At 57.8% G+C, this 27,600-nt stretch overlaps 2 protein-coding genes across 4 annotated transcripts; one reads left to right on the plus strand and one right to left on the minus strand.

The window, feature by feature from the left end:
• Positions 1–618: 618 nt before the first annotated feature.
• On the plus strand, positions 619–24,811 carry Slc22a18 (solute carrier family 22 member 18). Of its 3 annotated transcripts, none has more exons than XM_045131566.1 (11): positions 619–706; positions 2,936–3,119; positions 5,530–5,627; positions 6,113–6,273; positions 7,388–7,520; positions 16,095–16,213; positions 16,788–16,895; positions 17,697–17,797; positions 21,438–21,539; positions 21,799–21,919; positions 24,559–24,811. In XM_045131566.1, exons 2-11 carry the CDS (start codon positions 3,000–3,002, stop codon positions 24,744–24,746), a joined length of 1,251 nt encoding a protein of 416 aa, XP_044987501.1. In that variant the 5' UTR covers positions 619–706; positions 2,936–2,999; the 3' UTR covers positions 24,747–24,811. The 3 variants fall into 3 exon arrangements, with proteins under 3 accessions (XP_044987501.1, XP_004654283.2, XP_044987505.1); XM_004654226.3 differs by lacking the exon at positions 619–706 and adding an exon at positions 2,118–2,213; XM_045131570.1 differs by lacking the exons at positions 619–706; positions 24,559–24,811 and adding exons at positions 2,118–2,213; positions 23,378–23,762.
• A 1,458-nt stretch (positions 24,812–26,269) lies between these two features.
• On the minus strand, positions 26,270–27,282 carry Phlda2 (pleckstrin homology like domain family A member 2). Its single transcript, XM_004654227.2, has 2 exons — positions 26,846–27,282; positions 26,270–26,594 (listed from the first exon to the last, which is right to left on the minus strand). The coding sequence occupies exon 1, from the start codon at positions 27,251–27,253 to the stop codon at positions 26,858–26,860; it is 396 nt and encodes a 131-aa protein (XP_004654284.1). The 5' UTR covers positions 27,254–27,282; the 3' UTR covers positions 26,270–26,594; positions 26,846–26,857.
• Positions 27,283–27,600: the final 318 nt, after the last annotated feature.

Raw genomic sequence — 27,600 nt, forward strand, 5'->3', positions numbered from 1 at the left:
TTCTCTCTCACCAACCATTACATCATTGCTCCACTCCCTCCTGGGACAAAAACCCTTCCAGTGAGTTGGCTTTCGAGGCGTTCCAAGTGAGGTGTCACCTGCCTCCCCCATCACGGGCACCATAGGCAGCCTGCAGAAGACCACGGAGCTTGCACACAGTAGTGCTTAGTGACTGTGGGGCTGGGAGAGGCTCCTGCTTCAGGCACAACATTAGGCTTTGTCAGCCGTGTATGTGAACAGCTCTCCTGGGCTGGCTGTGAGGTCTTAGGACATGTTCTTTGGCCACCAACCTGCTGACCCTGCCACTCTGTTTCTGCCTCTCGCTCCATGGCACACCTCGCAGCCCAATTCCAGCAGGTGTCCTCTGTTTCCTAGGCTCACCTCTAAGTCCCTGCCTCACTGTTACCGCCTGGAATTCTGTTCCTGCCGCTTCCTGGAAGGGTTTCTGGGGCAGAACTGTGGCCGCATCTCTCCCTGTACAGTGTAGGATGTTTGATTGACTGAGTGAGCGCTGGCACCCAGTCATGGCTGCTTCCTGTCAAGGAAGGAATCTGATTCAAGAGTTCCCTTGATCCTTTTTCTTTTTCCAGCTCAAAGGTCAATTTCCCCACACTCCCTTGCAACCAGGAAGTGTCCGCCCCTCCTGAGCTTGTTTAGGACAAGCACACAAGCTAGGATCACCTACCCCACAGCGGGCTGTTGATGGGTGAGTAACCAGCCCCTCCTTGCCCACCATAAGCTTCAGAGCTTTAGCTACGCACCCCAAACTTCCTGCTCTTCACCCTCTTAATTGCGCCTTGAGCCCCTGGGAGTTGGTGATGGTGTCACCTGCCCAGTGGGAAGAAACCAGCCCAACCAGGGAGCCAGCCTGATGGGCAGATCCTAGAGACCATCCCTCACCCTATACCCATAATGTCTAAAACCATTTGGGCTCCAAATCTCCCGGGAGTCTTAAACACAAGGCACCCTGAGATTCCTGTCCCCCAGCCCCTCTCTTTCCCAGGCTAGTCTTCCTCAAGTCCTGCCAGGAAGCCCTGGCTGGGCCCTCTCCTTCCATCCCCTTGGAGCCCATGGTGGGTTTTCGAAGCTGAACTTGGCATAGAATCTGGGCCTGCACTCCGCAGACCTGGAGCACATTTCATGCCCAGTGTTTACACAGGCATCTTCCCCAGACACAAGCAACTGGGAACAGAGCTGTGGGTGTGACCCATTTCCTTCCTACTTCCGTAGCTCGGCTCTGACTGCCAGTTTTGTGGCCTGTTCTCACTGGTCACCCCCAAAGTGGCCTATGTCCACCCCATCTGACCACAGTGCCATCCATTTCTGCTTTGCTGAGCTGGGGTGAACACAAGATAGAGGGGAGGCTGGTTCTGACATTGGCCCTGTGGCCTGGCCATTGCCAAGGCTATAGGGCAGTAGGGTAGGGCAGGCATCCTGAAGGACCATCTGGTTCCCTAGCAACCGTGCACTATCTGGACCAGACTGATGGTGCTGGGCTCAGGCCAAAGGAGTCCCAGGCTGCGTGTTCCCTCGGGTTCCACCAGAGGGTGACGTGAGGCCAGGAACACCTTCGCAGCTCTGCCCCATCAAGGGATGTGGGGACAAGGCATGCAGGGGGACATGAGGAAAGACCACCTACACAGCTCCCAGCAGCCAACTGGTCCGTGGAGGAACCCGGTGGCCACGATCTGTTCCCACAAATGCCCTTATGTCGCTGTCCAGCCCCTGGGGCTCGGTGCTGACCCTCGGGCCCTCCTATCTCTCCCCCTACGTCTACCTCTTTGGGGTGCCCGGCTGCGCCTGGGTCTCCCTGTCCCTCCCCCATGTATTTATCCTCCCAGCCCTAATGGACAGCCCTTGTTGCTTGCGGGGTGTCAACGTTCCAGCCACCCGTGACCCAGGGCCTAAGGCAGGACCGAAGGGGGCGCACCACCGCACAGCTAGCACGTGGATCGCCCGAAGGGAGGGCGGCGCCGGGGGAGGGGGCGTGTCTGGATCAGCCAATGAGCGCGGCGTGGGCGCGCCCAGCTACAGTCCCCTCCCGGGTGGGTGGGGCCTGGCCCGGGAGGAAGGGAGAGAGGGAGGGGCGGGGCCGGGAGGGAGGGGCGGGGCCGGGAGGGAGGGAGGGGCCATTCCCGGTCACCCCGGAAGGGCAGGTGTCACGAAGCCCTCGGGAGGGCTGACGTACCAGAAGTGCACCCCAAGCTCGCCAGGTACCTGAAGCTCACCCCAAAGGGGCGGACCCTGAGCCCCGAGGGCCCCTGCCCACGTAGTTTTCTGCGCAGTGAGGTGCTTGAGAGCCCCTGCTCCGGCAGTGAGGCTCCCCGAGTTAGGTAGCACAGCACCATCCCGCCCTCTGCGCTGGCGCCCCGCCCCGCCCCGCCCCGGGACCCTGGGGCCCCAACGGTAGAGGCAGGTGTCCAGTGTCAGGGCTCAGTGTGAAATCCGGTTCCCACGAGTGGCTAGGGGGAGGCAAGGGAAGGGGACAGCAGCCTGCCGCGGCTGAGGCTGAGCTGCCCCGAGTGGGGGAAGTCTGATAGGCTGGGCGTCTTGTCCCCCCCCAGCCCCACTGCAGGAACCCCTTTATAGTGGCCTGCCCCACGTCCACCCAAGACACATTTCAGCAGTCAGCAACCCCTTGCAGCCCGCTTCTCCCGCTAGACATGGGTCATGGGACCTTCTTGCGTAGGGCACCCGGGGGTACTGAGCTGGCCCACAGGGCCACACTGCCTGGTGGGGTGCTCCTGTGCCTCTGCTCTCCTGTGGCAGATGTGCCCCAAGCCAGGGATGTTGGGGGGAAAGGGGCAAGGTTGCCAGAGATCTTGGTGGTTCTGCAGTGTGCCACTCTCCGGTCCCCTCTCCTACGGGACTGTGCCACCACTAGCCTGGTGAGTCAGCGTCCTAGCAGAATCAACAGGACCTTTGCCCCTTGCAGGCTCCAAGGTTTGAGCAGCTCCCGCACAGATCCATCCCGGGGTCCCTGACAGCACCTGCCTGAGATGCCCGGACAGTCCCTTGGCATCATGGGTGCTCTGGGCCGGCCCGGGGTCGTGGCGCTCACCTATGTCCTGACCACTCTGGAGCTCACCTGCCTCTTCATGCAGTTCTCCATCCTGCCAGTGAGTACGAGCCAGCCTACACCAGGGGCCCGCTCTGAGCCCTGCTGGCCATCTGGGTGGTGGTAGGGAGCAGGGAGAGCAGACGTGCCAATGCCAGGAGCCCTCCCACTGGGTAAGTGAAAGGACCCGTACAAATCCCCCGGGCCAGCGTGTTCCCCTGTGTGTGAACACCCCCACTCCGTTGCTCTGGCTTCCCAGTAGGGGAACCGTTGCCTGCCACCTGCTCAGTTTCCATCCCGCTGCAGGTCAGCCCCCCCCCAGAGGCCTTGTCTTCCCTCCTCTGGTGGGGACTTTAGTGTCACTTCTCCATCTGCCTCTTTCCTGCTGGCTGTCCCTTCGCTTTTCTTGTGTTCACAACTGACACCCCAGTCCATGTGTCCCCCTTCTGGCAGAATGTGAGGGCAAGGACTTGAGCCCGGAGGCTCCCTGAATGCTGCCTGCCTCGGAGCCATGGAAAGTAGACCCTGTAGGCTGCAGGGTGTGCACCCAACTCCTCTGCTCCCTCCTACTTCTCACCGTCCATTAATCACTCAACTAGCCTCTGTGGGGCTGGCCCGCAACTCCCGGGGTGAGCAGCCCCCCCAAAGAATTTGGGTCAAGCCAGAGTTGTCCTTTCCCCTGCGTTTCTGTCTAGTCTAGAGGGACTGTGACATGGGCCCACAGGCCACCTTTAAACAGTCTCCCCTAGAGGCAGGTTCTTAAGACCCATCCTAGCTGCAGTCCTGGGCTGAAGTTGGCCCCACGGAGCTGGCTCCAGTATGATCAACAGGCCAAATGGGCAGAACGGAGGTGCCTGGGCCCACAAAATTTCATCGAATCCAGATCACTGCTCACCAAGGCTCAGGGACACTTGGAAACAAAGTCAGACACAACCAAGAAACTCAGGCTGAGTTGGGGCCACTGAAGCCTGCCCTGGACAGCCAGGCAGAGCCGTCCCTGCCCTTGGCCTGAGGATGTGAGTCAGGAGCAGCACTGGTCTTTGTTACCATTCCAGGTGTGGTAGGAGCTCCCAGGCCAGGACCCCGCCCACCAGCACCTCTCCCAAGCCCAGCTCTGCCTCCCACGGAGGATCCAGTCACCACTCCAGGTGCTGTTCCTGGAGTATAGGAGCTTGGCCGGGTGCTTACCTTTACTACTCATAAAAGGCCAAGCCCAGTCCTCTCTTGAAGGGCTGTGAAAGGGAGAGTGCATGTGTCACCTCAGAACAGCCCGCAGGGGCATGGAGCAGCTCCCACCATGAGGGGCTGTGGCTGACCAGCCAATCCACGTTGAGCCCTGTGAGCAGACCCTGGAATAGAGTACAACAGGGCACAGGGGATGAAACAAGCCACTCTCAGAGTTGTTAGCTGACAGCGTGTTAGGTGATGGTCATTGTTTACAGCAAGAAGAAGGAGGAAGAGAAGGAGGAGGAAAGAAAGGAAGAAAGAGAGAGAGAAAGAAAGGGAGAGAGAGAGAGAAAGAAAGGGAGAGAGAGAGAGAAAGAAGGGAGGGAGGGAGGGAGGGAGGAAATGGTCTAGAGGGTCAGAGTACAGTGAAAGCACATGGCACTTTTTTTTTTATTTTTTTTTATTTTATTTTTATTTTTTGTTTATTTATTTATTTATTTATTTATTTATTTATTTATTTGAGAGTGACAGACACAGGGAGAAAGACAGATAGAGGGAGAGAGAGAGAATGGGCGCGCCAGGGCTTCCAGCCACTGTAAACGAACTCCAGACGCGTGCGCCCCCTTGTGCATCTGGCTAACGTGGGACCTGGGGAACCGAGCCTTGAACCGGGGTCCTTAGGCTTCACAGGCAAGCGCTTAACCGCTAAGCCATCTCTCCAGCCCAACTTTTGGAGTCAAGAATTTACTAAAATGGCAATGTTGGATTGGAGAGATGGCTTAGTGGTTAAAGCGCTTGCCTGCAAAGCCAAAGGACTCAGGTTCAATTCCCCAGGACCCATGTAAGCCAGATGCACAAGGTGGCACATGAATCTGGAGTTCATTTGCAGTGGCTGGAAGCCCTGTTGTGCCCACCCCCCCCCAAATAAATAAACAAATGAATAAATAAAATTAAAGAGTTGGAGTGGAGGTGGTCACTGTGGGCTCTTCCTAGAGGAGGGAGGTGCCAGGGAGACCCAGAGGAGCTGGCAGCTAAGTGAGACGGTTAAAGGCTGGCATGGGGGGGGGCAGAACACAGGGTTACAGAGGAGGGAGGTGCCACTCTCGTGAGTGGTCTACTCAGGAGGGGTGGAAGGAGGACTGAGGTGGAGGGAGGCGCAGTCCTTAGCCAGAGGTCCTACAAGCTCCTGCCTCGGCAGCAGCAGGATCCCAGCAACGCGCTCTTTGGGAGTGGAGCAGACCCGTCTCCATCCATCCGTGGCCCCCAGACTCGACCCTTCAAGTGGGCCCCTAAATGTGTTTCAGTATCTCTCCCGGACACTGGGCCTGGATTCTGTCGCCTTTGGCTACCTACAAACGATCTTCGGGATGCTTCAGCTGCTGGGCGGGCCTGTGTTCGGCAGGTACGGTTAAGGGAGAGCAGGGCCCTTGGTCCTTTATGTCTAGGCCTGCTCCTCAGAGGCAGCGAACTGGTCCTGCCAGGGCGCCTTAGCTCACACCAGGCCCACAACGGGTAATCATGCTCTGGCTCTATGGAAAAGCTGATGCAGAAGAGGGCTGGTCCCTGGTAGGTCCCCAAGTGTCCTCACTGTCCATCAGTGACACCCCTCCCTTTGGCTGGTGGCCTCAAGGATAGATGATAACTTTCCTGGTGAAGGCCCTCATGCCTCCACCCATGCAGAACTCCACCCAATTGTTACAAAGCCCATTCCGGGGACAGGAGGGAATGGGGAAACTGAGGCCCCAGAAGTGGGAAGCTCATCCTGTACAGCCCTTCACCAGCACCCCAGCCTCGCATCAACTCCGCGTGGGCAGCGGCCTGGGGGTGGGGATAGAGAAGGACCTGGGCAGCCGGCGGCCGGCTGCTGAGTCGCCCGCACGGCCCCAGGTTCGCAGACCAGCGCGGGGCGCGGGCAGCGCTCTCGCTGTCTTTCATGGCGGCCTCCACGATCTACCTGCTCCTAGCGGCCGCCTGCAGCCCGTCCCTGCCCGGCGTCTTCTTGCTCTTCGCCTCGCGCCTGCCGGCGGTGCTAATGCACACACTGCCAGGTAAGGGACCCCCGGCAAGGCCAGCGGGGTGGGGCCTGGGAACAGGGGCTGGTGGTGGACATGGGTGGAGGGGATGAGAGCAAGAATGCAGGTGAGGGACAGGAGGGGGGGTAGGAGGAAGAGGTCAGAAAGTGATGACCTGGGCAGACGGGCGTGGGGGCGTGGCCGGGGCTAGAAGATGGAGTGTAGAGGTGGGGGCGTGAAGTGGGGGAAAGGACCCTGGGGGTATGGGTGGGGGGAGGGTGGGGGGAGCGGCCAGAGTAGAAGGCTGATTATGTCTATGGGCGTGGCCCAGGGCTAGCTGATGGAGTGGAGAGGGCATGAGGGTGTGGAGCGGGTGAAAGGCCTGTGGGGGTATTGGATGGGTGAAGGATTGTGGGGGAGTGGTTTGGAGGGGTTTGGGGGATGTGGTCTGGTGGTGTGCATGTGGGCGTGGTCTGGTGGCGGGTCCGTGGGCTGTGGTCTGTCTGGTGGTGGGAATGTGGGGCGTGGTCTGATGCTGTGTATGTGGGCGTGGCCGGGTGGTGGATCTGTGGGGGCGTGGTCTGGTGGCAGGGATGTGGGCGTGGCCTGGTGGTGAAAGTGTGGAGGCGTGGTCTGGTGGTGGGAATGTGGGGCAGGTCTGGTAGTGGGTCTGTGGGGCGTGGTCTGGTGGTGGGAATGTGGGGCGTGGTCTGGTGGTGGGAGTGTGGGGGCGTGGTCTGGTGGTGGGAATGTGGGGGCGTGGTCTGGTGGTGGGAATGTGGGGGCGTGGTCTGGTGGTGGGAATGTGGGGCGTGGTCTGGTGGTGGGTCTGTGGGGCGTGGTCTGGTGGTGGGTCTGTGGGGGCGGGGTCTGGTGGTGGGAGTGTGGGGGCGGGGTCTGGTGGTGGGAGTGTGGGGGCGTGGTCTGGTAGTGGGTCTGTGGGGCGTGGTCTGGTGGTGGGAATGTGGGGCAGGTCTGGTAGTGGGTCTGTGGGGCGTGGTCTGGTGGTGGGAATATGGGGGCGGGGTCTGGTGGCAGGAATGTGGGGACGTGGTCTGGTGGTGATGGGTAGAGCTGTGATCTCGATGGAGGGCTTTAGGGGCGTGACGCGGGTCTGGGTCCGCTCTCCAGTCAACTGGTCCCACCCCAGGCGCCCAGATGATCATCACCGACCTGACGGAGCCTGCGGAGCGGCCCGCAGCTCTGGGCCGGCTCGGTCTCTGCTTTGGCATCGGCGTCATCCTCGGCTCCCTGCTCGGCGGGACACTGAGTACCGCGTGCGGGTGAGTGGTCAGGGCCCCGGGGTCCTGGCTGAGCGAGGCGGGACGGGTACTGGCCAGGACGGCCGCGGCTGGGTGGACTCTGCTCCGCTTGGCACTCGGGAGGAAGCAGGGCTCCGTCCCCGCCGCCTCCCTGAGACTTGGTTTCCCCGTGGGCGCGCTAGTAGATGGGCGCGGTGTACTGGGACGCGGCGGCCACGAGGGGGCGCGGTTGTTCCGCTCTGGAGCCGCTTTCCACGCGGCGGCCACCAGGGGGCGCGGTTGTCCTGCTCTGGAGCCGCCTTTCCGCGCTGGACTCCCTGGCTAGCCAGCTTTTTGCAGGCCTCCAGGGCCGGAGAACTGTGCAGGGGGGATTCACGAGGAAGGCTCCCCGACACTCATTCTCACTGTTAGGAACTTGCCACTGCGGCCTGTCTCTTGCCACTGCGGTGGTCTCTAGGGAGGACAGGACCAGGTGAGGGCCCTGTAAGTCATAAGAAGGGGAATCCTTAGGTCCGCTGGCAGTCTGTGATGTGCCTCAGTTTCCTCGCCTCTGGAATTGAGTCTTTTTTTTTTTTTTTTTTTGGTTTTTTGAGGTAGGGTCTCACTCTAGCCCAGGCTGACCTGGAATTCACTATGGAGTCTCAGGGTGGCCTTGAACTCACGGCAATCCTCCTACCTCTGCCTCCCGAGTGCTGGGGTTAAAGGCGTGAGCCACCACACCCGGCTTTGGAATTGAGTCTCGATAATGGCTTACAGTCTTGTGCGGAAGTTAGAGTTCACAAAAGGTCTCTGCTGGTTCCCCCAACTCCCTGCACCAGGGCTCTTCCCAAGACCTTCCTTCCTGCTGACTCAGTCCCTGGATTTCCCTGGAAGATTCCCACCGGCGCCCCCTCCCCCAACACACACCACCACCACCACCACCACCACCACCACATGGTTTCTATAATGCATTCCTTCCTGCGGGGTCTCCAGCCTGACCCCTGCAGTAGGATGAGGTGGGGAGGGGTTCTCAGCACCTCTAGGAGCCTCTTGGGAGATCTTAATCTTGGACCCTGCACACCTGGACGTGCAGGGGGCATCCCATTTCCCCCATGCAACCTTCTCCCCTGGCTCCTTACCCTGAAACTCCTGCACCCACTCAGAGTCGGTTCCAGCCAGGCGTGCCAGGATCCTGCACATCCTCCAGTAGTTGCGTGAGAGCCTGAGTCTGTCTACTCACTGGTGTTTGTGGAACCTCTGCTGCTCTACTTCGTTTACTTTTAAAAAATTATTTGTGCACGTGCATGTTCATCTGTGTGCGGGCACACATGTGGGGGGTCAGAGGACAACTTCGGGGGTGGTCCTCGCCCTCCCACCTCCCACCTCATTTTCCGGAGCAGGGCGGCTCACTCTGAATTTTCCACTCTGCGCTTCTCGGCTGCGCTCACTGGGGCAGCCTGCAGCTTTTTACACGGGGCTTGGGGGTCAAACTTGGGACAGTCCAACTTGAGCAGTGAGCGCTTTAATCCACTGAAACATCTTGCAAGCCCTGGGATCCTAGATTCTAGGGCACAGTGGGGAACGAGACAGGCCAAGTCCCAAGACCCTGTACAGCATGAAAAGGAATAAACCATGATGGGATAGAGGTGGGGAATAGATAGATGACCACCAGGGACAGGTGACATTTGAGCAGAGACCTAAGGCAGGTGACGGAGAGGCAAAGAAATACTAGGTGTCAAGGCCCTAGCTAGGTCTAAGGAAATGAGGCAAAGTGATTGGCGGGGACAGAGACGGGAGTGAGAGTCAGGCCACCGAGCCAAGAAGGCAGGGTAAGCACTGCACAGGGAGATGGGGAGGGGACTGCCCTGCACTACCCAGGAGCGTGAGGACAGTGACCAAACCTGGGGTGCCTGTGGAGGAGGAAGCGGGCAGACTCTGGCTTCTTTGTGCCTGTGCATGGGAGGCAGCTGTGAATTCAAATCACAGCGCTGATGTGCCGCCCCCAGCTCAGGCCGGTCCCCGGGGAGTGGAGCAGCCAGAGGCCCTATGGGAACGGCTGGGCCTGGGGCTTGGGGAGCAGGTGGCTGGATGAGCGACTGCAGGGGAGGAGAGGAGGGGCTGTGCCCTCCTGGGTGCCCATGAGCCCGTGCGCAGCTCTCCGTGGTCACGATGCAAGGAAGTAAGTTAGGGTGTGGGACTTGTGGAGGACAGGGGACCTAGGCCCAGCAGGAGCCAAGAATTTGTCCCAGTGGACTCACGGATGGGGCCAAGGGGAAAAAGAGAGAATGGAGGGGTGGGCAAGGGCTGGCAGGCTGAAGTCTGGGTGGCCTTCGTTCAGGGCACAGGCACCAAGGGGAAGGGCCCTGCTTGGGAGCTGAGGAGAGCTCGCTGAAACGGCCCTGGAGGTGGGAGCTGGGTTGTGAGTGGAATAACAGCTATGGTAAGTCGAGGGTCTTCCCAGGATGCTGCCCCATCCACAGGATACCCCACCAAACAGGCAGGGTCACCCAAGACCCACCCACCTGCTGCCAGGAGCAGGGGTACATTCTGTTACAGCGCAGGTGACATTGGCCCATGGGTCCTCCTTGGCTCATCAATGCTGCAGAGAGGTGTGTGACACTCACAGGTGCTGCACACCCGTGACCCTGTAGTCTCTGACTCACACTCACTCTTGCCAGCCACCTCGCCCACCTGGCCCCATAAAACCCCTCTGTCCTCACTTGCCTGTGCAGCACCCCACCGGCTGGTCCAGAAGACAACGCTCGCTCCCCTCTGCCCTCTCGTCCCAGCCCCCAAGATGACTTCCTCCTAGACACCTTCCAGAGCATTCCATTAGTTCCCCATGATCCAGGGCTGGGGACTGGACTATGCACAGTTGGAGTGGGGAACCCTTCCAAGTCTTCCCATGTAAGACACAGGTACTGGAAGGCCTGCCCAGCCAAAGCTGTCCTCTAGCCCTTGTAGCTAACTAGCTAGAGTGGTGGGAGGGCCACACGAAAGCCTTCCTGGGTCACCCTGTGGCTCAGGGATCTGTCTGTGTCCCACCCGGATGGGACCAGCGGCACCTTGAGCCGTGCAGCTCACCAGGGTTCAAACAGCTATGGCCACGTGCTTGTCCCCCATATTCTTTATTGTTATTTATTTTTTATCTTCAGAGAGAGAGAGAAAATCGGCATGCCAGGGGCTCTAGCCAGTGTAAATAAACTCCAGATGCATGCGCCACCTTCTGCACCTGGCTTACGTGGGTACTGGGGAATCAAACCTAGGTCCTTAAATATGGCAGGCAAGTGCCTCAACCACTAAGCCATCCCTCCAACACTCTTTTTTGTTAGATATTTTATTTATTTTTTTTAAGATTTTATTTTTATTTAGTGGAGACAGAGAGAGTAAGAGAGAAAACAGGCACTCCAGGGCCTCTAGCCACTGCAAACAAAGTCCAGATGCATGTGCCACCATTGTGCATCTGGCTTCCATGGGACCTGGAGAATTGAACCTGAGTCCTTAGGCTTCACAGGCATGTGCCTTAACTGCTAAGACATCTCCCCAGCCCTATTTCTTTATTCAAAAGCGAGAGATAGAGAAAGAGAATGGGCGCACCAGGGCATCTAGCCACTGCAAACGAACTCCAGATGTATGCGCCACCACTTGCATCTGGCTTATGTGGGTCTTGGGGAATTGAACCTGGGTCCTCAGGATTCATAGGCAAGTGCCTTAATCATGAAGCCAACTCTCCAGCCCTTGTCCCCCATATTCTTAGCATAACAGTAACAAGTCCTGGGTGTTTGCCCCATTTCAGATCCCGTCCCCCTTCACCATGGAGGCCAGGGGAGGCAGCTCCAGGACCAGAACCCAGCTTCCTTCTCCCTCAGGTAGTGGGGAGCTCCCGCTCCCAAGCCTGTTCTGCCCTGGCATAGCCCCCAGCAAGAGCCATACCCAGTCCTCCTCTCATTTTCTTCTATGGAAACCAAGGTCTGATGAGCTCTCCCTGGCCACTGCCTCTCTACCCATGCCCATCCCTGCTGCCCCAGGCAGTAGGTAGGAAGAGGAAATGGACTTGGCACCCAGGCCTGCCTGCAGGGGCGGGTACTAGTGTAACTGGTTTGGTCCAGTCTTGAGCTCAGGGCCAGGATAATAGGCTCCAGAGCAGGGCTTGAGCCCAGGGCTGCTTAGCATACACCAGTGGATGGGGGCGGCTCTGTGACTCATGGCTGTGGGCCCCAGCACCTCACAGCCTGGGGTAGGAGCCTGTGGAAACTCCTGGATGCCCGCCTCCAGCCTAAACCCATGGAGGACCATAGCCTGGAGCCGGACAAAGAGGGGCCTCTGGACAGGGTGTCCTGGTCACTTGAGAAGATGAAAGGGATGAGGGTGACCAGAGCCAGGGAGGCAGGGGCTAGGTGCAGAGGGGAGGTGGGGGTTGTAAGGACATTGTATTTGCCTCGGTATCTGAGAGGCCAGCACCAGGCGCAAGACCCATAGGGCCACTGAGACCCTGACAGACAGTAAGGTCCCTGCTGTTGGGGAGTGGGCCTTTGGGAACAGATGTGTGGTGGGTCCTACAGGCAGCTGAGCCTGTGACACCAGGCCTGGGAAGGGGTCAGGGTGACCTGAAAGGGTCAACTCCTTTCATGAATGGAGGATTGGAGAGAGGGCTCCGTATGTAAAGTGCTCGCCTTGCAGTCATGAGAGCATCAGCTCTACCCCCATGACTCACAAAAGTGTCAGGCACGGCAGTGCACACCTGTAGTCCCAGGGGTGGGGAGGTAGAGACAGGAAGATCTCTGGGGCTCACTGACCAGTCAGTCTAGCCTAATTGATGAGCTCCAGACCAACAAGAGACCTTGTCTCACAAAGGGTAGATGATGAACCCGAGGATCACATACCAGGCTGCCCTCTGGTTTCCGCACATACATGCCCATATATGCCTGGACACCCTCACCCACATGCACAGAACACACACATGCAGCAGACTATGGGTACCAGAACACCTGTGGGGCTTAAGACCTCCAAGTTCAACGCTGAAGGCCAAGCAAGAGGCCCCAGCTATGCAGAAATAAGCCACAGCTATCATGATCTGGGACATGAGGCAGTGGTTGGCAAGCAGGGCAGACTGCCTGGCTGTCCCTGTGAGTGAGGCCATGGTGGTGCTCAGCCAGACGGCACTGCTTCCTTAGAACTGAGGGTTCAGAGTCCACAGGGCTGGGACTAGGGCATACCAGGAGGGCAGAGCTGGTGAGGAGACAGGCCTGAGAGCAGGTGGCCCAGGGTTACAGCTGGAGGAGACACCCTCACCCATGCCAGTGACAACCAGCCCAGCCTCAGCCAGCTAGCAAGGCACAGGCCCCCAGAAGACCCTGCCCACCCACAAGAGGCTGGGATTAGAATGGCCACCACCATGGACCTATCCATCCATAGGCCAGAAATAAGGTGGAGGTGCAGAAGACAGACAGAGCTGCCACTGCCTGCAAAGTCTTGACTAACTTTAAAAGGTATGAAAGGAAGGCTGGAGAGATGAATAAGGGCTGGAGAGATGGCTTTATGATTAAGGCGCATGCCTGAGAAGCCTAAGGACCCAGGTTCGATTCTCCAGGTCCCCCGTAAGCCAGATGCACATGGTGGCGCATGTGCCTGGAGCTCATTTGCAATAGCTAGAGGCCCTGGTGTGCCCATTATCTCCCTCCCCCCACCACTGTCTCTAATAAATAAATAAGCCGGGCATGGTGATGCACTGCTTTAATTCCAGCACTCGGGAGGCAGAGGTAGGAGGATCATTGTGAGTTCGAAGCCACCCTGAGACTACATAGTGAATTCCAGGTCAGCCTGAGCTAGAGTGAGACTCTACCTTGAAAAACCAAAAAAAATAAAAATAAAAATAAATGAACCCGAGGAATGAAAAGAGCCACGAGGAGCCAGATATGCCCATTCAGTGCTGGCCTGCACCTGGCTGCGTCCCCGGGGAAGGGCCCAAAGTGGCCTCATTGCATCACACGCTGACGTTCACTGACTGACTCTTTACTGGGCTTTAGGGAACACCACGCTGTCCGGAGAGGCACCGGGAAAAGCTGTGCACAGTGCAGGAAAAGCACAGCGGCAAGGGGAAAGCTGTCTTGCCCAGTTCCGTTTGTAGTTCACTTTTTTTGTGAGGAGCTCTGAGAGGGACGGACAGTGGAGTCCGGCGTCGCCAGCAGTGGACCGCTTGGGCTTTGGAGGAGCTGTGGGCTCTGGTTCCTCCCAGGGCCCTCCCAGAGTCCCTCAGCCAGGGCTACCAGCACTGGCCTCTAATTTGCTGGCCTCTAGTCATCGGACGGACAGGAACCAAGAAGGGGTCTGGCGCCCTGCCACCCACCCTCACTTGTCACCAGTTTCCCAAAATAGCTTTCTGAGTGGCCTCCTCTGCTCTTGCGTGCTTCCGGAGCGTCTGACAAAGAAAGCAAGGTTTGTCCCTGCCTGGCACAATGACGTTCAGGCCTCAGAGGCTAGAGAGCAGAAGAAAGCCTCTTCTCTCTGAGGGCAGCCGCAGGGCAGGGCGCCCCTCCTTACGTCACCATCACTTCCTGCTGGTCTGCTGGGGCCCGAAGGTGCCTCACTCTGGGGTCCAGTGCCTGCCCCCCCCCCCACCAGCCTCCCTAACACTGGAAAAAGGGCCCATTGCAAGAACTGTGACAACTAGAGATAGATGCCCAGCAGCCTGGCAATGGGCATGGGGGCAGAGTTGCCACTGGGGGGCGTGGGAGCAGCAGGGGCTTGGGGCTTATGTATGGCCTCCACGCTGACAAGAATGAGGGCTGCTGAGGCCTCTGTGTCAGTGGTCTTGCTAGCTTCCCTAGTCCCTTTTATTCCCCCCTAGTCCCTTCTTGCCATATCTGCCAGAGCTCTGATGAAGGTGCCTGTGGATGTACACACAGGTTTGTGTGTTTGTGCATACACATGTTTGCAATATATGTACCTGTCTGTGTTCAAATGCCTATGTGTGCATGTAGGCATGGACATGCACTTGTGTGTGCAGTGGAGAGATGCCCAGGCAATGTGGGCTACTCTTGTTTGGGCCCTCAGGGGCTCTCCTAGGACCATGACCCTCAAGCGGATCTGCCCTGAGGCCCTGAGCGTGGCCGATGTGAACACTGGTGAGGTCAGGGACAAGACGTTGGCTGTCCATATGACCACCTACGAGGCCTCCAGTGCAGGGTCCAGCCCAGACCCACCTGCTCACAGGACCACACATTAACCATCTGGTAGGGTGGACCAGGGTTCCAAAGGACTGGGTGCTGCCTAGGGAGGGGAGCCAGGGTCTCAGGGAGAAGGGCCCTTGAAGGATGTTTCGAAGTTTGCTGAGCTGCAAGAGAAAGCATGATGTTACAGTCAGGTTTGAATGGCTGGTAGAAATCACCCAACCAAGTGCAGCTTGTGGGAGCTGGGGGGAAAGAGGTTTATTTTGGCTTACAGGCTGAAGAGGGAAGCTCCATGATAGCAGGGAAAACGATGGCAGGAGCAGAGGGTGGACATCATCCGCTGACCAACATAAGGTGGACAACAGCAACAGGAGAGTGTGCCAAACAGTGGCAAGGGGACACTGGCTATAACACTCATAAGCCCACTCCCAACAATAACATTGCCTCCTTAATTCCCAAACTTCCATCAGCTGGGAACCTAGCATTCAAAACACCTAAGTTTATGGGAGACACCTGAATCAAACCACCACACATGTTCTAGCCTGTGGTCCTCAGGCCTGGCTCAGTGAGAAGTCCTTTCCTCAGAGGAGGGGATGGGGAATCTTGGACGATAGAATAAGGCCAGAAGGACCAGCCTCCAACTTACCCATGTCCCCCAGGGAGACAGGCGGGGTTGAGGGCTCTCTGATGGCTTGTGGTGGGACACAGCTTCTCAGAAGTACAGGCAGGAAAGGAACATGCAGGTTATAGCAGGGCCTTTGAGACCTGTTTCACCAAACCAAAGTCCCAGCATCATGCCCTGCCCTCTAGGAAGTGGGAAGGAGTCTTTTGTCAGAAGAGAGAGAATGTGTGTGTGTGTGTGTGTGTGTGTGTGTGTGTGTGTGTGTGTGTATGTAACTTTGGTTTTTCAAAGCAGGGTCTCGCTCTAGCCCAGGCTGACCTGGAATTCACTAGGTGTTTCAAACTCAAAATGATCCTCCTACCTCTGCCTTCCAAGTGCTGGGATTAAAGATGTGTGTAAGAGGTGATTTTTATTTTTTTATTTTTTGAGAGACTGTCAAGTGCCCAACCTGTCATGATTGGTGAGGGGATGCTACACCTGTCCCTAGGTCCCTGAAACTTTCTCCAGAGACACACACACAGACTTTGTCCTTTGGGGCCTCTCTGACCCCTGGATAGCCTGGGACATGACTGTGTCCTGTGCAGGACCACCCTTCTCCAGCTCAGCTGCCCTTTTGGGCTCATCTACTGGCTCTGCCACTCCCCATCAGAGGCTGCGAGGTCTGTGTGCTGAGGTGGAGCTCTTGGGTCATCTAATAAATGTGCCCTGGGGTTCTGGGCGGTGAGGACTGAGTGTCCTCAGCAGATAAGACCCTAGTGGTACTGAAGGGGAAGGTGGGGGGCTGTCCTGCGACCACTCCTTGCGTAACCCAGGCTATGCCCTCAGGATCCAGTGTCCAGCCATTGTGGCTCTTGTGGCCAACCTCCTAGGAGCCATCCTCAGCTTTACCTGCATCCCTAGCAGCACAAAGCAGACCGGCGTCACTGCCCAGGCACCCCCACCAGGTAAGCCCACCAGCTCTGCCCGCCCCAGCGGCCAACTCACTTGAGCCTGGCAACCTGCTGGGTGCCCTGATACATTTGTCAAGGGGTTTGGGGGACATAGAGAGGTCCTGGTGCTCTTCTTCCCTTTCCCCCCCTTGAGCCCCTCCCGCTGCGGAGTCCTTAGGAGCAGAGCTGAACACAGCATGGGGGTCAAACAGGCCAAGGCCCAGGAGGGAAGTTCGGAGAAGCCAAAGGAAGACCCAGGAGACATGGGACAGGGTCGAGACTCAGAAGGTTCTGAGTCTTCAAGTGTCCAGGGCCATGTAAGGGTGCAGTCCAGTGAGCCCTGACCAGAGCCGGGGAGCCCAAGGTGAGGGCAGATTATGGTTCAGGTTGGCTCTCCAAAGGGGTCTCCTGGGGTACGTGACAGGATCTCTTGCCTCCATGACTGAGATAAAGAGCTCCCTGGGGGCAACGCGGGGACAGGAGGCTGTGACAGAATGAGCCAGAGAAAGGCAATGGTAGGGCCTGGGAGAGAAGGTTGGCTGCTAGGGTCCCTCAGACAGTGTTCTGACCCATGTCCCTGGGTGGCTAGGTGCAGCCAAGACCAGTGTGTTTGACCTGAAAGCCATCAGCCGCCTGTTGTTGCTACCTGGAGTCCTGCCTGTGTTCCTAGTCAAGGTGATCTCTGGCTTCCCCACTGGTGAGTCCCAGTGTCCCTTCATCCATATCCCAGACCTAGAGAGGCCAAAAGTCCCAGCTCTGGGGGCAGACATCTAGATTGGGGGCCCCCCTCTTTCCTCTACCCATACTTTTGGATCCCTCTTGCCCAGCCTCATCTGTACAGCATCCCAGCATACCTCTCCTTGCAGCAGGTACAGGTATACTAGTTTGCAAGCACAGCAGGAGGAGGAAGGGGTCACCCTGTCTCGCCTGTTATCCTTTGGTCTTCCCATTTCATGACCCAGTGGGTCACCAGCCTTACTCGAAATCTATCAACTTTTGGTGACACTCGAGTCTTACCACCTCAGCCCAGCTTCCCAAGACACTATAGGTCTGAAAAGCAACCAGCTACTGCAGGGTCATTTGTTTTGGCCACGTAGTGAAGGGACACAATGCCCTCCTCCAGTATACCCGGCTCTGGGTATGCTGTAGTGACATCTGGATCCTCTCGTTTTGTTTGGTAGGCAAGTGCTCTACCACTGAGCTACCCCCAGGCCCCTGCCTGGGTCCTTAAATGGCCTGTCTGTGAGCTCCCATCAGAGACCCATGACAGCCTAGGTTCCTGTCCTGGTATCTTGTGGCTCACCTCTTGGCAAGCCACCACCAGAGGAGACTCTTTGAGTACCAGCAGTCTGGTAGAATCTCAGACCCTTCTGAACCAGTTACTGGCCAGGCCCGGGATGTCCTTCCTGGAAGTGAAGTCCCCCTGCCCAGGATGTAGGAGGGATGCAGGCGTCGTGGTGGGGCTGGGAGGAGCAGCTGACCAGCCTTGTCTACGCAGGGCTCTTCCTGGTCATGTTCTCCATCATCTCCATGGACTTCTTCCAGCTGGAGGCTGCCCAGGCCGGCTATCTCATGTCCTTCTTTGGGGTCCTCCAGATGGTGAGTGGGACCTGCACGCAGGGTGGGCAGATGGTGGGGTGCCCTTGCTGCCTCTATGTGGCTGATCTCCAGGACCTCCCCCATGGCATCGCTTCAGGCAGGTGCCCAGCCATCTGCCGAGAGGGAGCTGGTGCCCAGGGAGTCTCACCCAGGAGGCTGCTGAGCCCCTTGGCCTCCTGTACCACAGTGCAGCATGGTCCCCTGTCACACTTGGTGCATATCTGGATGCTGGGCAGTGGTCAGGGCCTAGAGGAAATGACCTCAGAGGTGGGTGTGTTGTGATGAGATGGACTCTGGCTGGGGTCAGTGTCCTGAGCCATCCTCACATCTGGGTGACAGCAGTAAGTTCCCAAACTCCCCCTCTATTGCAGGCAGGTTCATATTGCTGGTAGAAATCACCCGACTAAGAGCAGCTTGTGGGAAAAAAAAAGGTTTATTTTGGCTTACAGACTCGAGGAGAAGCTCCATGACGGCAGGGGGAAATGATGGCATGAGCAGAGGGTGGACATCACCCCCTGGCCAACATAAGAAGGACAATAGCAACAGGAGAGTGTGCCAAAAAGTGGCATGGGGAAACTAGCTATAACACCCATAAGCCTGCCCCCAACAATACACCGCCTCCAGGAGGCATTAATTCCCAAATCTCCATCAGCCGGGAAGCTAGCATTCAGAACACCTAAGTTTATGGGGGACACCTGAATCAAGCCACCACACCCTCTCTACTTCCTTTACGGTCAAATGAGGCTAACCATGGTGCATGCCCCATAGGGCTTGTGGGGGGAATGCCATGAGCCAATATAGCAAAATCCTGAGCACCCTGGGAGCTCTTTAAGAGCAAGTCACCACAACTGTGACATGTGTCCTTGTACTCAGGGTTCCGGGACCCTCTGGTTGCTTGAGGTCAGGGGTGCCCTTGGAACAGTTTGAGGTAACGTGGGCGAGAATCTTCTCAGCCAGCCCTCTAGGGCCCCTTGGCTTTTGGCCCCGGGCCAGCACTGTCCAAGTCAGCTGCCTCCACCCCAGCTCCTCCTGCCATCTGACCAGACGCCAGGGTGGCAGAGACAGGTGGTGACGTGTCACCCCTGACAGCCGGCGCACAGGAGGGGCTATTCTGGGACTAACTGGGGAGGGGCTCGGACCTCTCCGGAAGTGCATGGCATTCCGGGCACCTCTGAGCCATCTGCTCCCCATGCCTCCGAGCCCAGGACTGACCTAGACCCTGGTAATAAAATAGCTGCTCCAGCGAGGGGCTGGTCACCCCACCCCACCAGCAGGGATGAGGAAGCCCCTCTGCTTTGCTCCACTCTGGCTGGAAGGGGCCACACTGCTGGGGACAAAAGAGATAAACAAAACCAACCACAGTGCTGACGTATGACTGGTAGAGCCTCATCCTGCACGGGTGGTTTGGTGGGCATGTGGCTCAGTTGGCAGAGTGCCTGCCTAGCTTGTATAAAGTCCTGGATCTATCTGATTCCTAGCACTGCATAAATAGTGTGTGGTGGCACATGCCTGTGATCCCAGCACAAAGGAAATGTAGGCTGGAGGATCAGAAGTTCAAGGTCACCCTTGGCTACATAGCTGAGTTCAAGGCAGGTGGAGTTACCAGGGGATGAAAGAGCACCCAGAGGAGCAAAGCCTTAGGATTCAAGTCCAGCCAGAGGTAGGCAGCACGGTGCCCCTGGGCGTAGAGCAGAGCTGAAGGTCAAGCATCTCTGGACTCCATCTGGGTGGAGATGGTCACTAAGAGTCCCCCAAAGGTGCTGCCCCAACCGTATGCCCCTAGCTGCTCCTCCATGTCCGCATCTTCCCCACAGACCCCTTCCTGCGCATCCCAGGAGCTGCTGCAGCTTGCAGAGGGTGGGGGCGGGGAGCCGGGGCGTGGCACCCAGATGGGCTTAAAAGAGGAGAGCAGAGGTCACGGTTCCCGCAGATTTGCAGAACTATTCCCTTAAAGAGCTCCCAGGAGAGCACTCCATGGGCTGGAGAGATGGCTTGGCAGTTAAGGCGCTTGCCTGTGAAACCTAAGGACCCAGGTTTAAGTCTCTAGTACCCATGTAAGCCAGATGCACAAGGGAGTACATGTGTCTGAAGTTTGTTTGCAGTGGCGAGAGGCTCTGGTGTGCCCATTCTCTCTTTCCCTCTCTCTCTCTTTCTGTCTGTCTCAAATAAATAATTTTTTTTAAAAAAAATACTAAAACCAAAAAGAGCAGGGCGTGGTGGCGCATGCCTTTAATCCCAGCACTTGGGAGGCAGAGGTAGGAGGATCACCATGAGTTCAGGGTCACCCTGAGAATACAAACTGATTGGTCAGCCTGGGCTAGAATGAGACCCTACCTCAAAAAAAAAAAAAAAAAAAAAGAGCCAGGCAGGGTGGGGTGGCACACACCTTTAATACCAGCACTCGGGTGGCAGAGGTAGAACAATTGCTCGTAAGTCCAAGGCCAGCCTAAGACTACAGAAAGCACTCCAGGTCAGCCTGGGCTAAAATGAGACCCTGGAGAACAAACAAAAAGAGAGACCCACACTGTGGCCCTGCCACCTAGGTGTGATTCAGAAGGTGCCAGGGTGGGGGCAGTGTAGAGCTCCTGGGGTACCAGGCGAGACTTTGTCCAGTGCAGGGGAAGAGCCCCTGTGAAAGGCCCTGAAGTCAGTGGGTGGGGAGAGCTGGCTCTCCATCAAGCAGCCTGGAAAGCAGGGAGCTGTTGGTGTGGGACGGGGCAGGGCAGGGAGATAGCTGCAAGTGCAAAGACCCTGAGGGGACGAGAACAGGCTTGGGCAGACTTTTATGGGGGAAGGTGGTCTGTCCGCTGCTCTCCTCGGAGATGGGAGAGGTTTGAACAGAGGAAGAGAGACCTTGCGCTCCATGGAGACAGAAGCAGGGTCGCTTTGGTTAGGGAGGGGAGGGACGGGTGGGAAGGGTGAGGGAAAGTGACCCTCCTGGCTGTTGGCTAACCGCAGTTTTAGCCGATAACAGTAAGGCACACAGCGCGAAGCTTGTCAGTCGGGACAGTGACCGCAAGGTGGGCAGTGGGTGAGGGTGTGGGTCTGAGTGCTTGCGCCGGGATTTCAGCGTGCCCTGGTGGTAGAAATCGAAGATCAGGCCCGTCAGCGGAGGATTACTTTTATGAGATACTGGAAGTTTGCGTAGAAGCAGCCAGGTTCTGCCAGGCAGAAGTGGGGAGAACGCTGGGATTCTGCAAGCCTGGGCCCGCCCCTCCCCCCCAGGAGCCCGCACTGACCCCATCCGCCCCCCAGTTCCTCCTCCTCACCAGTGGCCTTTGGCCCCAGCCACTTCCTTCCGGGTGGAGACAGGCATTTGCTGCCTATCTGAATGACCAGATAGGCGCCTCACCCCAGCCTGCCTGGCCTGCTGAGTCATGTCTCTGGTGTCCCTGGTGTGGGTTCTCCTTTCCCCTGCGTGAAGGGGTGTCATTGCCCCAGGGACCTTGGTCCCTCCTGGGAAACCACAGGGTTCAGCCTTCTACCCTAGTTACATCCCCTACTCTGGGAGTTCCTACAGATGGTGAGGGGCTGCCTCTGTGGAGCAGGAGTTCCCAGCTCCCAGTCCAGAGGCCCCTCCCTCTTGAAAGGGCAGGCCATGATGTAGACCCTGTCCCCTCCCCTCTGTCATCCTGTCTAGGTGATCCAGGGCCTGGTCATCGGAAGGCTGAGCAGATATTTCTCGGAAGAAGCCCTGCTGCGGGCCAGCGTGCTTGTCTTTGCTGTGGTGGGACTGGCCATGGTGAGAACGTGCCCCCCACCCACACACACACCGCCAGGCTGCTCTGCAAAGCTCCACATCTAAGACCATCTCTACCCTGCCCCCTGTGTGTCTCTGAGCCCCTGGCATGCCTCAGGCCACATCGCCCCAGCCCCTCTTTCACCATCTAGGCCATCCGTGGAAGAGAGGAAAGGGTTAGAACCTCAGGGTGCCTTCCCCCTCTCCTGACCTGGCCCTTCACGATTTCTGCTCAGCACATCCCCACCTGTTGCCCCACCAGGCACTGATGTCCAACGTCTTCCACTTCTGCCTCCTGATGCCCGGTTTGGTATTCAGTCTCTGCACCCTCAATGTGGTCACCGACAGTATGCTAACCAAGGCTGTGTCCGCCTCAGATACAGGTGAGCTGCACCCCAGGGCCTTGAGAGGCAGTGCTCCTCCCAGTGGCTTGGGGCCCAAGATGGGTGGGGATGGTAGGCAGCAAGAAGTAGCCAGTGGTGATCCTGTCCACTTCCAACTGTGCACCAGGCCCTGCTGACCAGTCCAGAGCCAGGTGGGGGCCCAGGCGGTAGCTTCCTAAAGGAGGCATGTGGCTTGTTTCTGACACACACGTGCAGGGTTTCACTAAGAGGAGGAAGGATAGGTGGCTTTGTCAAGGCAGGAGCCAGCTCAGCAAAGAAGTGGACCTGTAGGGCCCCTGAAGAGGACCCCTAGGAAGACAGTGGCTGTCTGAAGGAATGGTGATGGCATCAGTGGGGAAGGGCAACACTACAGTTCTTTTTTTTATTATTATTGACAACTTCCATGATTGTAAACAATATCCCATGGTAATTCCCTCCCTCTCCCCACTTTCCCCTTTAAAACTCCACTCTCCATCATATTCCCTCCCCCTCTCAATCTCTCTTTTATTTTGATGTCATGATCTTTTCTTCCTCTTATGATGGTCTTGAGTAGGTAGTGTCAGGCACGGTGAGGTCATGGATATCCAGGCCATTTTGTGTCTGGGGGGGAGCACGTTGTAAGGAGTCCTACCCTTCCTTTGGCTCTTACATTCTTACATTCTTTCCACCACCTCTTCCACAATGGACCCTGATCCTTGGAAGGTGTGATAGAGATATTGCAGTGCTGAGCACTCCTCTGTCACTTCTTCTCATGGTGCCTTCTGAGTCATCCCAAGGTCACTGCCCTCTGAAAAGAGAAGGTTCTGAAACCAAACGTGTGAGTAGCATTAATATATGGGAACACCGTAGTTCTTCAGGGTTTCTTGTGTGGAGGAAGGAATGAATCCACACAACTAGGGAAGTCAAGGTCTTTTCTGGTAGCTGGTCCAAGTCCCAGCCCCCCACTCTGGACCCAACTTTGTTGGAAAGTACCCTCCTCCAGACTGGAACGCATGGTTCCCAAAGGTGCCCAGTACTTCTCTTCACTCTGTCCCCGGCATGGGGTAGATGTGCTGGCTGGTCCGCCGGGCTTCTGTGGGCAGGTCAAAGTTCAAGGACTTGAGGGTTCTTCCTGGCTTCCCCAGCAGCAGGGCCCGCCAGCTCAAGGGTTGGGCCAGCTCTTCATCCTGGGTTAGGCAGATGGGGGAGGGCAAGGGCTCAGCCTGTAAGGCTTGCCACTCTGTGTTGGGATGGCAGATCTCCAGAGAATAGGCCAGGAGGCCTTGCTGGAGACGTAGCAGAGTACTAAGGCCTGGGAGAAGAGGGTAGAGCTGTGAGGGAGGAGCAGGCCAAACCACCAGGACCACGTCATGCCAGCCACACCGCCTCTCGGAGGCTCGAAAGAGCAGGGCCTGGGCTGCCTGGGAAAGGCAGCCTCAGAGGAAGCAGTAATTGCCCTGTGTCTGTTGCTGTCTGCAGGCGCGTGGGCAGTGGGAGAGGCGGAACCGGAGTTTCCCCACGGCAGACTCTGAGCGTGGGCAGGTCCTCACCGGCTTTTGTCAGTGCCAAGCTCAGAGGCCTGAGCAGTGGGGAGCAGAACTTGGCCACCTCCGAGGCCTGGGCATAAAGCGGAGTATATCGCATCTGGAGACCTGGGCTGGGCAGCGGCCTCTGGCTTAGAGAGTACTGTCCTCAATGTGACAGTGTTAGCCATGATCATATGCAGTATATCCACACTGGGACAACTGACCAGATGCAGGAAGATGTGGGCTCACATCAGGCAAGGACAAATGGTGCTTCTTGAGTCAGGGAAGGGGGCTTGTCTTTTTTTGTTTGTTTGTTTGTTTGTTTGTTTTTCGAGGTAGAGTCTCACTGTAGCCCAGGCTGACCTGGAATTTACTATGTAGTCTCGGGGTGGCCTTGAACTCATGGCGATCCTCCTACCTCTGCCTCCCAAGTGCGGGGATTAAAGGCGTGCGCCACCACACCTGGCTTTCTTTCTTTCTTTCTTTTTTTTTAAGGTACCCTGAAGCCCTTCCCTTCTGAGGTCCATTGGGTCTCCAGGAAGATGGCAGGGGAGGGGCTGTGGGGTAACACTAGGGGTGTCATGCCTACCCAGAACCCCGGCCCCAGGGTCCTACAGTGGCTTAGATGACCCTCCTCAGCCAGGCCCACCCTGGCCACACCAGTCACCAGTGGGCTATGCTAGACAACTCCAGCCTTGCATGTGTAGGGCCTCGGGCCCTGGGAGAAAGCATGAGAGCCAGCGCCCCGGATGTCCTGGGTGGAGCTCAGCCCCTACTGATGATATCTCCCCTGGCAGGTCTGAGAGGGAGTGGCCTGTCCATGACCTGTGGCCTCTTTCCCAGGCTCCTCCCTTCCCTGGGAAATTTCTGGAGTAAGGAAGAAACTCAGTCCCACCCACATCCAGGGAAGCAGATGTGTGGGTGCAGGGAGCTGCATACTTAATGGGGGGCCCTGGAGATGAATGAAGAGCAGTGTTGGGGAAGATGGTCAGAAGCTCTGAGAAGTGTGTCAAGCCATCAGTGAAAGGGTACAGACTGAGCCACAGGATGGGGACGGTCAGGAGGAACTCAAGGCTGGGCTGTGGCCGGGCAGTAGGTAGCCCAGGACCTGACTGCTCTTCTGCCTCTTCCCAGGAACCATGCTGGGCCTCTCGGCTTCTGTGCAGCCGCTGACCCGCACCCTGGGGCCCACACTGGGTGGCCTCCTGTACCGCAGCTTTGGTGTCCCCATCTTCGGCCATGTGCAGCTGGCTGTGAACTTGCTTGTCCTCCTGGTCCTCTGGAGAAAGCGAATGTACCAGAAGGAGGACAAAGCCCGGTGACCACTACCCTACACAGACATGCAATAAACTCCCTGGGGAATCTCTTCCTCCAGAGTTGTACACTCTGCCTAGGTCTGTGGGTTGCAGACTTGGGTGTGAGGGATGGAGCCAGACTGGAGTGCTTCTGGGAAGAGGGCCTGCCCTAGAAACAGTAAGGTCTTGGCTCAGCGACTGCCACCCCCCAACACACACACCCCCCGCCCCCATCCAGCGTCATCTTCCTGGGAGCAGAAGCAGGTTAGTATAAAAGATAGGGATGCAAGGCTTGGGGGAGACCAGTATGTAAACCTCAAATCCCCCAGCTGCAAAGCTGCACCAGGAATGTTGGCCTGACTCTTTTGCCTACGGCCCTCCCTGGTGACAGGGAGCCGATAATCTTTCTAAGACCAAGCAGCCTATGGCTGCAGGTTTCTTTGAAAGAAGCTATTAAAACTTATAGAGGGTTCAGATGTCAGAATCCCAGTGTCCAGAGTGGGCAGGGCAGGGGGAGAGGAACCCAGGCAGTGAAAGGTAGTCTCCCTGCTAGTCATTTCAGCTCTTTAAGCCTTCTCCCCCATTTGCTCAGGGACTTTCACGGATAAGTATTGGGGAGCATATTCTGTCCCACAAGAAGGATTTCTCTGTGGCCCAGCAGGTCACCCAGCAAAGGGGCAGGCCCTTCCCTAACCGGGAAGGCCCATGATGTCCTTGGCCCCAGGGGAGAGGGTAGGTGGGGATACCAGGTCCCCAGTTTGATCCATGACTCCTCCACCCACATAGCCAGAGAGGCCTGGGAAGGAAAGCAACTCCCTGGGTGGAGAATGGGAACCCTGTCACTCTGCCTTCCTGGGCTTGCTAACCAACAAGACCTTGTGGGAAGGGACACACCTCGCATACCCTGCCACCTGGTTAACCCACCCCTTAAAGGACACATCCAGGGAGGGAGGCAGATCTGATGCCTGGCAGGTGTGTCAGGAGGGTTCTGAAGCATCTCACTCCAAGGGCATACCCCTGGGCCTCACCTCCCCACCACTGGAGGTGGCCCAGGCAGGGCCTCCCATTCATTAGAGCACAGTGTCCTTCCTGACAGCCTTGTGCCTAGGCACCAGCCAGGAAGGTTAGAAGCTAGATTCAGGCACCACTGTTGCCCAGTAGGGAGGGGGCCGTCAAGAGGAGCACACTGGGGCAGACAGCCAGAGGGCCTTCCGGTCAGCTGTTGGACAGGTGGTGTGTGGGTGGAAGGGGGCACAGCGGCTGCTCAGGTGCTGGGCAGTTGATGGCCTCGGCGTGCTAGTGAGTGAGTGAACTCTGAGCAAGCATGGCCACCAGCCTTGTCCTCTCCAGGTCACACCCAGGAACAAAAAGTTGCCAGGCCACACCTAGGGCACTTCCTGGCCTGGGGAGGCTGTGGACCCAGCCCAGCAGATGACTACATTCATTCAAAGGCGTTTGTAGCCTTTGCTAACAGCCCAGGTGCAGTGACGCCTGGGGTGCAAGCTCCTTTCTCTCTCACCCTCCCAGAAGAAAGCTTACTGGCCACAGGCTGGTAGAAAAGAGACCAGGTCAAGTCATTTATTTGGAATGCATCGTGATGTAAAAACAAAATATTAAGACAGAACGGTTGACGGACAAATAACCATCAAAATAAATACATAGATAGTTCAATAAGTTAACGCGCCCGCACAGCGGGGCGAGGTTCCACACCCACGGGAAAGATCCTCCTCGGTGGGGACTCGAAGCGGCCACTTGGTCGGCGCGTGGTCAGCGTGTGATCGCCCTCCCGGGCTCCCGCTGTCCTGGACACCCCTTGGGCTGCTGCCTGACGCGGCCCATGTAGCCGGTCCGGCCCGACTGGTCCAGTATGTGGCTCTGTGGGGAAAACGACTGAGTCAGGTGCAGTGCTAGATAGAGCTGGCCCGGGGCGCAGCCTGTGGGTTTCCGAGTGGGGCAGGCAAGGGACGACCCCTGCCGCGCGCCACACAGGCAGAACCACGATTACGCGGCCCCCACAAAGTCCCCGCTCCAAAGCGTCTCCAAGCCGGCAGGACCTCCTCCACTCCCTACCTCTTCCCCATCCCACGGTGTCCGAAAGTCTCCCCCGGAGCGCAGGGAGCACTCACCGCGACGCGGGCTCAGGGCGCGCGGGCCGCCCGGGACTCGGGCTGTGCGGTGGGCGCAGCGCGCTCCTGGCGGCTGCGGAAGTCCTCCAGCGCGCGCCGATTCTGAAAGTCGATGAGGGCCAGCGTGATGGCCGCGTTCCAGCAGCTCTCGCCCGCGCAGCGGAAGTCGATCTCCTTGCGATCAGTGGTGACGATGGTGAAGTACACGTACTTGCCCGTGCGCTCCACGCAGTCCACCTTGAGGATGGAGTGGAAGCGCAGCTCCTTGGCGCGCGCGCCGGGCCCGGCGGGGAAGAGTCTCAGGCGGTCGGGGGTGAGCACGCCGCGCTTCTTCTTCCACAGTTGGAACAGGCTGTCGCTGCGCTTCTCCAGCTCGCCTTCGCGCAGCACCTCACCCGGGGTCTTCATGGCCCGCAAACTGTCGGGCGGCGGCCACAAGCACTCTGCGCGATCCGGCACCCGGTGTACCCTTATATGGACTCCGCCCCAGGGTCCGGACACGCCCCCCATGTAGAGACACGCCCCCACTCGCCCACCCGCCGGCCCTGCCCCCTGCCGGCGGCCCCGGGCAGCCCGCCGCCTCCCAGCCTTGGCTACCCTAAGCGCCTCTCCAGGGTTTCTGCGGCCCGCCCCTCTCCTGCCCCGGGTCCCAGCTGCCGGTCCGGTGGGGTGACTTGTGGGTCCCCACCCCGCCCGGGCGCCGGCCGCGCGGAGGAATGCTTCGCAGCCAGCCCTGCCCGCGGTGACTCACGCTC

This window comes from Jaculus jaculus, chromosome 1, assembly GCF_020740685.1.
Source record: "Jaculus jaculus isolate mJacJac1 chromosome 1, mJacJac1.mat.Y.cur, whole genome shotgun sequence".
In the NCBI taxonomy this organism is placed as follows: domain Eukaryota; kingdom Metazoa; phylum Chordata; class Mammalia; order Rodentia; family Dipodidae; genus Jaculus; species Jaculus jaculus.